At 42.4% G+C, this 12,030-nt stretch overlaps 1 protein-coding gene across 12 annotated transcripts in view; it reads right to left on the reverse strand.

The window, feature by feature from the left end:
• LOC133549093 (membrane-associated guanylate kinase, WW and PDZ domain-containing protein 2-like) overlaps positions 1-12,030 on the reverse strand; it is a 292,488-nt gene that overhangs the window by 156,877 nt on the left and 123,581 nt on the right. For all 12 annotated transcript variants that reach the window (XM_061894219.1, XM_061894221.1, XM_061894216.1 and 9 more), the window contains exon 3: positions 183-302. In XM_061894219.1, coding sequence (XP_061750203.1) covers positions 183-302 — 120 coding nt within the window. The remainder of the gene's footprint in view (positions 1-182; positions 303-12,030) is intronic.

Below are 12,030 nucleotides of genomic sequence, written 5' to 3' on the forward strand. Positions count from 1 at the left end.
TAAAATTCCTGGATTTTTTTGCCACATTCTATCTCTCACAGTTGAAGTGTACCTATGATGAAAATGACAGACCTCTGTCATCATTTGAAGTGGGAGAACTTGCACAATCGCTGGCTGACTAAATACTTTTTGTATAGGCAGGAAATAGTCCCCCCCCACCCCCCCCCCCCCCCCGGGCTCACCTTCATAAGTTCCGCTCTCTAGCAAGGCGCCGCTCTGCTCCAATTCCATAAAACGCTCCACGGTCACAAAGTTGTAGTCCACCCCCGGCACCTCCCCCTCTTTGGGCTGCCTGGTGGTACCTGCGGAGGGAGGGGGGGGGGAAGAGGATGGAGGAAGGTCAGTGGAGCCTCTCAAGAAGAAAAGGCAGGAAGGCCACGACAAACCAAAAGGAAGGAGAAACCACACAAGTGGCTGAGTCAGCCGAATCCATTCACACACACACAAACACAGTGAGTGACAGCGAGAGACGCCGCCACCGCCGCCGCCGTTCACTTCCTGTCTCAGTAAAGACTCCATCAATGGAAAAAGAAAATGTTAAAAGCCCCCGACTCAGCACGTACTGTAGAGGCCACGCAATTAGGAGCCTGCTCCGGAGCTCTCCGTCAGCGGGGCTCTGTGATGGACCTTAATGAGGTCCTCGTGTTTGCGCCCCGGCCAAGTCGTCGTCCGGCTGCGCCACAGTGAAGTCCGCATGAAACGGGCGACTGGCCGGGGGACGCGGGCTTGAAGCGCTCGCCAGAAACCCCCGAGCCCGTGCCGTTAAAGGAAAGTGCCAGAAGGTCGGAAATCAATCCCTTTCTCCCTCGGGCTCATTTTATACTCATATTTGACTCAAGATACAGTGGGGGGGGGAAAAGTATTTAATCAGCCAGCGATTGTGCACGTTATCCCACTTCAAATGATGACAGAGGTCTGTCATTTTCATCATAGGTACACTTCAACTGTGGGAGACAGAATGTAGGAATTTTAAAGAATTTATTTGTAAATTATGGTGGAAAATAAGTATTTGGTCAACCATTCAAAGGAGGTTCTGGCTCAAAATCTCACGATACATGGCCCCCATTCATTCTTTCCTTAACACGGATCAATCGTCCTGTCCCCTTAGCAGAAAAACAGCCCCAAAGCATGATGTTTCCACCCCCATGCTTCACAGTAGGTATGGTGTTCTTGGGATGCAACTCAGTATTCTTCTTCCTCCAAACACGACGAGTTGAGCTTATGCCAAAAAGTTCTATTTTGGTTTCATCTGACCACATGACATTCTCCCAATCCTCTGCTGTATCATCCATGTATCCATTTTGAGTTGCATCCCAAGAACACCATACCTACTGTGAAGCATGGGGGTGGAAACATCATGCTTTGGGGCTGTTTTTCTGCTAAGGGGACAGGACGATTGATCCGTGTTAAGGAAAGAATGAATGGGGCCATGTATCGTGAGATTTTGAGCCTAAACCTCCTTTGAATGGTTGACCAAATACTTATTTTCCACCATAATTTACAAATAAATTCTTTATAATGTGAATTCCTGGATGTTTTTTCCACATTCTATCTCTCACAGTTGAAGTGTACCTATGATGAAAATGACAGACCTCTGTCATCATTTTAAGTGGGAGAACTTGCACAATCGCTGGCTGACTAAATACTTTTTTGCCCCACTTTAACTTAATTTGTGTCTCCATAAACCAGGGGTCACCAACGCGGTGCCTGTAAGGACCAGATGAGTCGCCCGCTGGCTTGTTCTAAAAATAGCTCAAATAGCAGCACTTACCAGTAAGCTTTCGCAATTTTTTAAATTGTATTTATTTACTATCAAGCTGGTCTTGCTTTGCTCGACATTTTTAATTCTAAGAGAGACAAAACTCAAATAGAATTAGAAAATCCCAGAAAATATTTGAAAGACTTGGTCTTCACTTGTTTAAATAAATTCATTCATTTTTTTACTTTGCTTCTTATAACTTTCAGAAAAACAATTTTAGACAAAAAATACAACCTTAAAAATAATTTTAGGATTTTTAAACACATATACCTTTTTACCTTTTAAATCTTATTTCCTGACAATTTCTATCGATGTTCATGTATTTTTTTTATTTTTTATTGTAAAGAATAATAAATACATTTTAATTTAATTCTTCATTTTAGCTTCTGTTTTTTCGACGAAGAATATTTGTGAAATATTTCTTCAAACTTATTGTGATTAAAATTAAAAAAAAATATATTCTGGCAATTCTAAAAAATCCGTGGAATCAAATTCAAATCCTATTTCAAAGTCTTTTGAATTTCTTTTAAAATTTTAGTTCTGGAAAATCTAGAAGAAATAATGAAGTGAAGTGAATTATATTTATATAGCGCTTTTCTCAAGTGACTCAAAGCGCTTTACATAGTGAAAGCCAATATCTAAGTTACATTTAAAACCAGTGTGGGTGGCACTGGGAGCAGGTGGGTAAAGTGTCTTGCCCAAGGACACAACGGCAGGTGACTAGGATGGTACAAGCTGGGATCGAACCTGCAACCCTCAAGTTGCTGGCACGGCCGCTCTACCAACCGAGTTATACCGTCTTTGTTAGAAATATAGCTTGGTCCAATTTGTTATATATTCTAACAAAGTGCAGATTGGATTTTAACCTATTTAAAACATGTCATCAAAATTCTAAAATTGATCTTAATCATGAAAAATTACTAATGATGTTCCATAAATTCTTTATTTAAATTTTTTCAAAAAGATTCGAATTAGCTAGTTTTTCTCTTAATTTGTTTCGGTTCAATTTTGAATTTTAAAGAGTCGAAATTGAAGATAAACTATGTTTCAAAATGTAATTTTCATTTTTTTTTCCTGTTTTCCCCTCTTTTAAACCGTTCAATTAAGTGTTTTTTTCATCATTTATTCTATATGGTTGATAAGGGGCGGTATAGCTCGGTTGGTAGAGTGGCCCGTGCCAGCAACCTGAGGGTTCCAGGTTCGATCTCGGCTACGCCATCCTAGTCACTGCTGTTGTGTCCTTGGGCAAGACACTTTACCCACCTGCTCCCAGTGTCGCACACACTGGTTTAAATGTAACTTAGATATTGGGTTTTCACTATGTAAAGCGCTTTGAGTCACTTGAGAAAAGCGCTATATAAATATAATTCACTTCACTAATTCACTATATAAAAAAAACCTTCCGTAAAAGGAAAAAAAATGTACGACGGAATGACAGTCAGAAATACCTATTTTTTTATATATATATAGATTTACTGGCTATTTCTGGCAAATTATTGAAGTGTGTATCAAACTGGTAGCCCTTCGCATTAATCAGTACCCAAGAAGTAGCTCTTGGTTTCAAAAAGGTTGCTGACCCCTGCCATACACAGTGTGGAGCCGCACCGCTATGTTGTCACGTCCGCTCTGAGATCGGTAGGTCGTGAGTCCAAACCCGAGTCATACCAAAGACTATAAAAATATGAGCCATTACCTCCCTGCTTGGCACTCAGTATCAAGGGTTGGAATTGGGGGTTAAATCACCATAAATAATTCCCGGGCGTGGCCACCGCTGCTGCTCACTGCTCCCCTCACCTCCCAGGGGGTGATCAAGGGTGACAGGTCGAATGCAGAGAATAATTTCGCCACACTTAGTGTGTGTGTGACAATCATTGGCACTTTAACTTTAACCTCCATTACTACATTATTTAGTACGATAGGTAGCGTTATCAAGAAGCATTATCACTGGAGGACAGGGCTAAACGTGTTACACGTCTATAACAAAGCTGGCTGCTAAACCTGCAAGAGACAACAGAAGAAATACAAACCCCCAAACCAGTGAAGTTGTGTAAATGGTAAATGAAAACAGAATACAATGATTTGCAAATCCTTTTCAACTAATATATAATTGAACAGACTGCAAAGACAAGATATTTAACATTAAAACTGGAGAAATGTGGTTATTTTTTGCAAATAGTAGCTCATTAGGAATTTGATGCCTGAAACATGTTTCAGAAAAGCTGCCACAAGTGGAAAAAAAGACTGGGGAAGATGGGGGAATGCTCATCAAACGCTTATTAAGAACATCCCACAGGTGAACGGGCTAATTGGGAACAGGTGGGTGCCATGATTGGGTGTAAAAGCAGCTTCCGGGAAATGCTCAGTCATTCACAAACAAGGACGAGGCGAGGGTCACTACTTTGTCAACAAAGTTTTAAGGACATTTCTCAACCAGCTATTGCAAGGAATTTAAGGATTTCACCATCTATGGTCCGTAATATCATCAAAAGGTTCAAAGAAAATGTAGAAATCCCTGCACATAAGCGATGATATTACAGACCTTGGATCCCTCAGGCGGTACTGCATCAAAAAGTAACATCAGTGTGTAAAGGATATCACCACATGGGCTCAGGAACACTTCAGAAAACCACTGTCAGTAACTACAGTTGGTCGCTGCATCCATAAGTGCAAGTTAAAACTCTACTGTGCAAAGCCAAAACCATTTATCAACAACACCCAGAAACGCCGTCGGCTTCACTGGGCCCCGAGCTCATCTAAGATGGACTGACGCAGAGTGGAAATGCGTTCTGTGGTCTGACGAGTCCACATTTCAAATTGTTTTTGGAAACTGTGGACGTTGTGTCTTCCGGACCAAAGAGGAGAAGAACCATCCGGATTGTTCTAGGCGCAAAGTTGAAAAGCCAGTATCTGTGATGGTATGGGGATGTGTAACTTACACATCTGTGAAGGCACTATTAATGCTGAAAGGTACATACAGGTTTGGGAGCAACACATGTTGCCATCCAAGCAACGTTATCATGGACGCCCCTGCTTATTTCAGCCAGACAATGCCAAGCCACGCGTTACATCAGTGTGGCTTCGTAGTAAAAAGAGTGCAGGTACCAGACTGGCCTGCCTGTAGTCCAGACCTGTCTCCCATTGCCTAAAATATGAGAAGGGAGAATGTTGAACAACTTAAGCTGTACATCAAGCAAGAATGGGAAAGAATTCCACTTGAAAAATGTGCCTCTTCAGTTCCCAAACCTTTACTGAGTGTTGTTAAAAGAAAAGGCCATGTAACACACTGGTAAAAATACCTTTTTTGCAATGCATTGCTGCCATTAAATTCGATTTGCAAATCATTGTATTCTGTTTTTATTTACCATTTAGAAAACGTGACAAATTCACCGGTTTCGGGGGTTTTGTAGTAACAAGCGAAAATCTACTTCTTTCTACTCCAAGTCGGACATGTAAAGGGAGACGATATGAAACAATGTATCGTACTGGAAGTGCGTTCATGTTGGAAATCAATCGCTGCGAGATGAAAAAAGTGTGTCTTTCAAAGTCTGCCTTTGATGCAGAAGGGAATGCTCCCTCTTTGCGCTCCAGCTGATATCGCAATAATCCGGTTTTCACCATGTTTGCATCATTCGTCTGATTGCTCCGCGGATATCCTCCGTCCCCCCCGCCTCGGGAGAAAAACTAACAACAATCAACAGAGGCAGTGTTTTATAGGAGGGCGGCATTAATACGAGCTACCGTATTTCCTTGAATTGCCGCCGGGTATATAGTACGCGCCTGCCTAGAATTACTGCCGGGTCAAGCTAGTTTCGCAAAATAATTAGCATATGCCTGGTAATTTCCACAGGGTCAAACTCGTCACGTCACGAGTGACACTTCACCTGTCATCATTTTCTAAATGGACGAGGCTGATTTCGATAATTTGAAATCGCATAAAGGAAAGAAGATTAAGAGCTTTTAAGTAGGATTTAAGGTCCGAGCTATTGAATATGCTAAAAAGAACAGTAAGCAGCTATGTTTTATTAATATACCGTAGCTGCGTGTGTCAAATATGAGTCATTAAATGAGTCCCGCCTCCTGGTGGTAGAGGGCGCTAGTGATCCTTCTTGCGACTACTTGGCTGCAGAAGAAGTGACAACAACAGCGATCGTTTATTTTTTGCTCTCGCTAACACTTTTAACATGGAGGATTACATATCTAAAATAAAACAGTTTTCTAAACTGGACTTTCAATCGAAGCAGGAGGTAATAAAGGAAGATCTCCATCGAGACAGAGAGACTTTTAAAACTGAAGAAAGATAAGGAAGACTTCTATAAACAAGTTATCAATGCTTTTGATCAGAAGGAGCTGCGCATGGACTTCATTTATAAGTAAAGGTAAGAACATAATAACGTTTTTTTTTTTATTAAATGTGCTTTTCACGATGGTATCCTTACATCACACTCAAATTTACAAGTGCAGGCCTAAATTTACCGCATGCCTTTGGTAAACGCCGGAGTGAGAAGAGGTTTTAAATACGGTATATTCTTTGTAATCCACATAACAAACGGTCCCGGGTGAGAACCCCCCCCCCCCCCCCCCCCCCCCCCCCCCCAAGCCAAGTACATTAAACGCTAGGACGGAAAATGAAAATGTATCTCGGTGTGCTTCCCGGGCAAACACGCGGAGCCATCGATCCGGAGGATCACAATCAAATTATTCCGCCGCCCACACCGGAGGAGGTTGGAATACTGATGACCCCGTTTTGGGCTTCCGAGAGGGAAGGGAGAGAGAGAGAGAGCTCCACAATTTTTGGCCCCCAGGATGACGCAAAGCTTTTTGCATGACTGCCTCATTTTACTTCGTCAACATCCTTTTGGCTCAATGCCGGAAACAAAAATCAATTAAAGCTGCAAGCAGCGATGGTCGGGACCACTTGGGCTGCTGCCCCCCTCGAACCAAGCCCGGATAAGCGGTAGAAGATGGATGGATGGATTATTACACAGAGAAAAAGTTGTATTCACATGTGTTATACATCAGTCTCATGGTAATAACAGTTGTAAAGTGGCTTGGGCATTTTATAAGGACGCCTTGGTGCCGCCATTTTGAGACTCTAATGCATTGTGAACGGAGTGGAGCTTTTGTATTGAACTGTACAAAAACAGCCATAGAGCTAACCTAAAACAGCAGCATGGTAACATAAAAATGCTAACATTTAGCATGTGTGCTAAAAATCGCGTGATGACTGTCAGGTTCAAACACTGATGACATCTATCAAACAAGACAAGAAGCAAGGAATTAAACATGGACATAATTAAATTTGGCTCAATGAGGAGAAATGCGTACAGACTGTACCTCTTGTACAGTGTCGTCCCACGCTCACGATGAAATATCGTACACCTCCTCTTTTATTTAGACTTTCTCTGATTACATGGCAATAGGTGTTTCTAAAGGGATGGGGGCCGTAAACAGCCATCGGAGCATTTGTGCTAAAGATAGTATGAAAACTGTTAGGTTCAAACACTGATGACATCTATTAAACAAGACAAGAAGCAAGGAATTAAACAGGGACATAATTAAGTTTGGCTCAATGAGGAGAAACGCGTATAGACACTGTACTCCTTGTACAGTGTCGTCCCACGCTCACGACGAAAGATAAGATTGTACGCCTCCTCTTTTATTTGGACTTTCCTTGATTACATGTCAACAGCTGTTTCTAAAGGGAAGGGGGCCGTAAACAGCCATCGCAGCATTTGTGCTAAAGATAGTATGAAAACTGTTAGGTTCAAACACTGATGACATCTATTAAACAAGACAAGAAGCAAGGAATTAAACAGGGACATAATTAAGTTTGGCTCAATAAGGAGAAATGCGTATGGATACTTTACCCCTTGTACAGTGTCGTCCCACGCTCCCGATGAAATATGGTACGCCTCCTCTTTTATTTGGACTTTCCCCGATTACAGGGCAACAGCTGTTTCTAAAGGGAGGGGGGTTGTAAACAGCCATTGTAGCATTTGTGCTAAAGATAGTATGATAACTGTCAGGTTCAAACACTGATGACATCTATTAAACAAGACAAGAAGCAAGGAATTAAACAGGGACATAATTAAATTTGGCTCAATGAGGAGAAATGCGTAGAGACTGTACCTCTTGTACAGTGTCGTCCCACGCTCCCGATGAAATATGGTACGCCTCCTCTTTTATTTGGACTTTCCCTGATTACATGGCAATAGCTGTTTCTAAAGGGAAGGGGGCCGTAAACAGCCATCGCAGCATTTGTGCTAAAGATAGTATGAAAACTGTTAGGTTCAAACACTGATGACATCTATTAAACAAGACAAGAAGCAAGGAATTAAACAGGGACACAATTAAGTTTGGACACTGTAGCCATTGTACAGTATAGTGTCGTCCCATGCTCACGACGGAAGATTGTACGCCTCCTCTTTTATTTGGACTTTCCCTGATTACATGGCAACAGCTGTGTGGAGAGGTGGGGCCGGCAGTCCGACAGCAAGGCAGGGTACACTGGAGCCCGCTCAAAGATGGCAGAGAGAAGGCGTGGACGGCGAGCCAGCGGCGAGGCGGGGCGCGGCGGTATCGACGCCACAACATTATCAGGTGCGTGGATGGCCCAGCTGGGCACAAATCAAATAATCGTCTCGCGCTGTATAAAAGGCCGTCAGCCGTGAACGTGGGGGAGACAGACGGAGCAAGAGAGAAGCGGATGCCGAGCAAGAGAGACGGAGAGCCCGAGGAAGAAGCTGAAAAGAAAGCGGAAGAGCGAGGGGCAGACGGAGCAGCTGAAACGCAAACCCGGCAAGAGACCTTTGTTGAAAAATAAAGAAGTCTAAACGCGCCCGCAGCTATGTCCTTCCTTGACGGTCCTTTGTACCCGCACGACGGCTTGAGAAGTATGTCAACAGCTTTTTTTTTTTTTTTTTTAAAGGGACGGGGGTCATAAACAGCCATTGCCTTTGATTACAAACAGCTCAAAGAAAAGGTCGTAAAAGAGTTCGAAGAAGAGGTGCCCTGGAACTTGGGCAGGTCCGGCTTTCTCTCCGCTTTTGTAGTTCTCGGTTTCTTTGGATGACAACACATAAAAGAAACAGAACACCTTCATGTTGCTTCCCATCCTACAAAGTGGAGTTTTACCAGCCTTTAGGATCAAAGACAGCTTTTGTCTTCTCATATACCAAGTTACATGACTCAAAGAAGTAGGCCATCCAGCCAAAACCAAACTTTGGACGTCAAAACTTTTTTAGCCAGGGTTAAAGAAGACAACTGTATGAACAAAATAAGACGCTAAGCACTGAGCTACGTGAAAAAATGGCTGAGCTACAAGAGGAGGAAATCTTGTCTTTTTGGTCTCGGATTAATCGCCCATTAAAATGAGTGTACCCATTCAATTGGCCCATTTTTTTGGTTCATACGTGAATAGCGTCGCCATGGTAACACGGAATGTTCCCAATTTAAAGTACCGCCGTCGGCGCGAGTGAGACCTTTCCGACGGTATAACATACGTGGGGGTTCGTTGGCCGGTTCGTCTCGTATAAAGTGGAAGAGAAACGTCCGGAACGAGAATAATAAAGTTTGAAGTATGAGCAACAATAATATTAGTGAATGATATTTATATAGCGCTTTTCTCAAGTGACTCAAAGCGCTTTACATAGTGACACCCAATATCTAAATTACATTAAAACCAGTGTGGGTGGGCACTGGGAGCAGGTGGGTAAAGTGTCTTGCCCAAGGACACCACGGCAGTGACTAGGACGGCACGAGCGGGAATCGAACCTGCAACTCTCAAGTTGCTGGCACGGCCACTCTACCAACCGAGCTATGCCGCCCCACACAAATATGGGCAAATAATCTATCCATCCATCCATTTTCTACCGCTTATTCCCTTTGGGGTCGCGGGTGCCTATCTCAGCTACAATCGGGCGGAAGGCAGGGTACACCCTGGACATCGCAGGCAAATAATCTTTAACTTAGAATTTATTGGCAGCAACAGGGGCCTTTTTACCACTGTGTTACATGACCTTTCCTTTTAACAACACTCAGTAAAGGTTTGGGAACTGAGACGACATATTTTGGAAGTGGAATTATTTCCCATTCTTGCCTGATGTACAGCTTAAGTTGTTCAACAGTCTCCCTTCTCATATATTAGGCTTCACATTTTCAACGGGAGACAGGTCTGGACTACAGGCAGGCCAGTCTAGTACCAGCACTCTTTCACTACAAAGCCAGGCTGTTGTAACACGTGGCTTGGCATTGTCTTGCTGAAATAAGCAGGGGCGTCCGTGATAACGTTGCTTGGACGGCAACATATGTTGCTCCAAAACCTGTATGTACCTTTCAGCATTAATGGTGCCTTCACAGACGTGTAAGTTACCCATGCCTTGGGCACTAATGCACCCCCATACCATCACAGATGCTGGCTTTTACACTTTGCTCCGGATGGTTCTTTCCCTCTTTGTTCCCGAGGACAGGACGTCCACAGTGGACTCGTCAGACCACAGAACCCTTTTCCACTTTGCATCAGTCCGTATTAGATGAGCTCGGGCCCAGATGAACCAGCAGAGTTTCTGGGTGTTGTTGATAAACGGCTTTGGTAGTAGAGTTTTAACTTGCACTTACAGATGTAGCGACGAACCGTAGTTACTGACAGTGGTTTTGTTTTTTGTAAGTGTTCCTCAGCCCATGTGGTGATATCCTCAATACAGTATTTACAACCTTACTAGTGTTCCCTTTACAGCCACAGATGGTTCATCTAGTTATTGACATTATTTACACATTACTATGTCTGTTTCAGTCACTATGTTATTTAGTCGCTACAGTAATTACAACTTGTGTTCACATCCACAGGAACTACATGGGTTAGCCTACTCTATACAGTATTTACAACCTTACTAGTGTTCACTTCACAGCCACAGATGGTTCATCTACTTATTGACATTATGTACACATTACTAAGTCTGTTTCATTCACTATGTTAGTCACTACAGTAATTACAACTTGTGTTCATCATCCACAGGAACCACATGGGTTAGCCTACTCTATGCAGTATTTACAACCTTACTAGTGTTCACTTCACAGCCACAGATGGTTCATCTAGTTATTGACATTATTTCCACATTACTATGTCTGTTTCAGTCACTATGTTATTTAGTCGCTACAGTAATTACAACTTGTGTTCACATCCGCCAGCTTCTTTGAAACATGTTCCAGGCATCAAACTACAAAGGAGCTAATAGTTACAAAAAATAAAGTTTTCCAGTGTGAACATCAAATATGTTGTCTTTGCAGTCGATTCAATTGAATATAAGTTGAAAAGGATTTGCAAATCATCGTATTCTGTTTTTTATTTACCATTTACACAACGTTCCAACTTCACCGGTTTTGGGTCTTGTAGTTAATATGAAGTGTTCTATGGCCCACGTGGTGATATCCTTTACACACCGATGTCACTTTTTGATTCAGTACCGCCTGAGGGATTTAAGGTTCGTGATATCATGGCTTACGTGCAGTGATTTCTCCAGATTCTCTGAAAATTTTGACGATTTTACGGACCCCTAAATTCCTTGCGATAGCTGGTTGAGAAATGTTGTCCTTAAACAATTTGCTCAGGCATTTGTGGACAAAGTGGTGACCCTCGCCCCCGTTCCTTGTTTGAGAACGACTGAGCATTTCACGCAAGCTGCTTTTACACCCACCTGTTCCCAATTAGCCCGTTCACCTGTGGGATGTTCCAAATAAGTGTTTGATGAGCATTCCTCAACTTCCTCACTCTTTTTTGCCACTTGTGCCATGTCGCTATGTTTGGAAAAAACAACGTTTTCCAGTTTGAACGTTAGATATCTCGTCTTTGCAGTCTATTCAATTGAATATAAGTTTTTGCAAATCGTTGTTTATTTTTTTTATTTTTGTTTTTTTTACCATTTACACAACGTGACAACGTCACTGGTTTTGGGATTTGTAAAAAAAAAAAAAAAAGATGTAACTGCAATTCATAATTGATGGATGATTGAAGCTGAGTGCTGGATCTTGTCTTGTTTTTGTTTGGGTGTTGTTGATTTTTCTAGCAAAACCCTCCACTATACACACTGGACTTGAACCAGTGTGCATTTTAATCGTTTGTTCTGTGGTTGTGTGATGTTTTTTGCCTGGATATCCTTAATAAACTAAACTAAACTAAACTAAACTAAACCGGTGGACAAAAATGGCGTCAATTTCGGAAAAGAAGCGCCGACGACTATTGACGGGATGTCACGCTCTTGCTAATAAAGGATCAA

Source organism: Nerophis ophidion, linkage group LG03 (genome assembly GCF_033978795.1).
Source record: "Nerophis ophidion isolate RoL-2023_Sa linkage group LG03, RoL_Noph_v1.0, whole genome shotgun sequence".
NCBI classification, from domain to species: domain Eukaryota; kingdom Metazoa; phylum Chordata; class Actinopteri; order Syngnathiformes; family Syngnathidae; genus Nerophis; species Nerophis ophidion.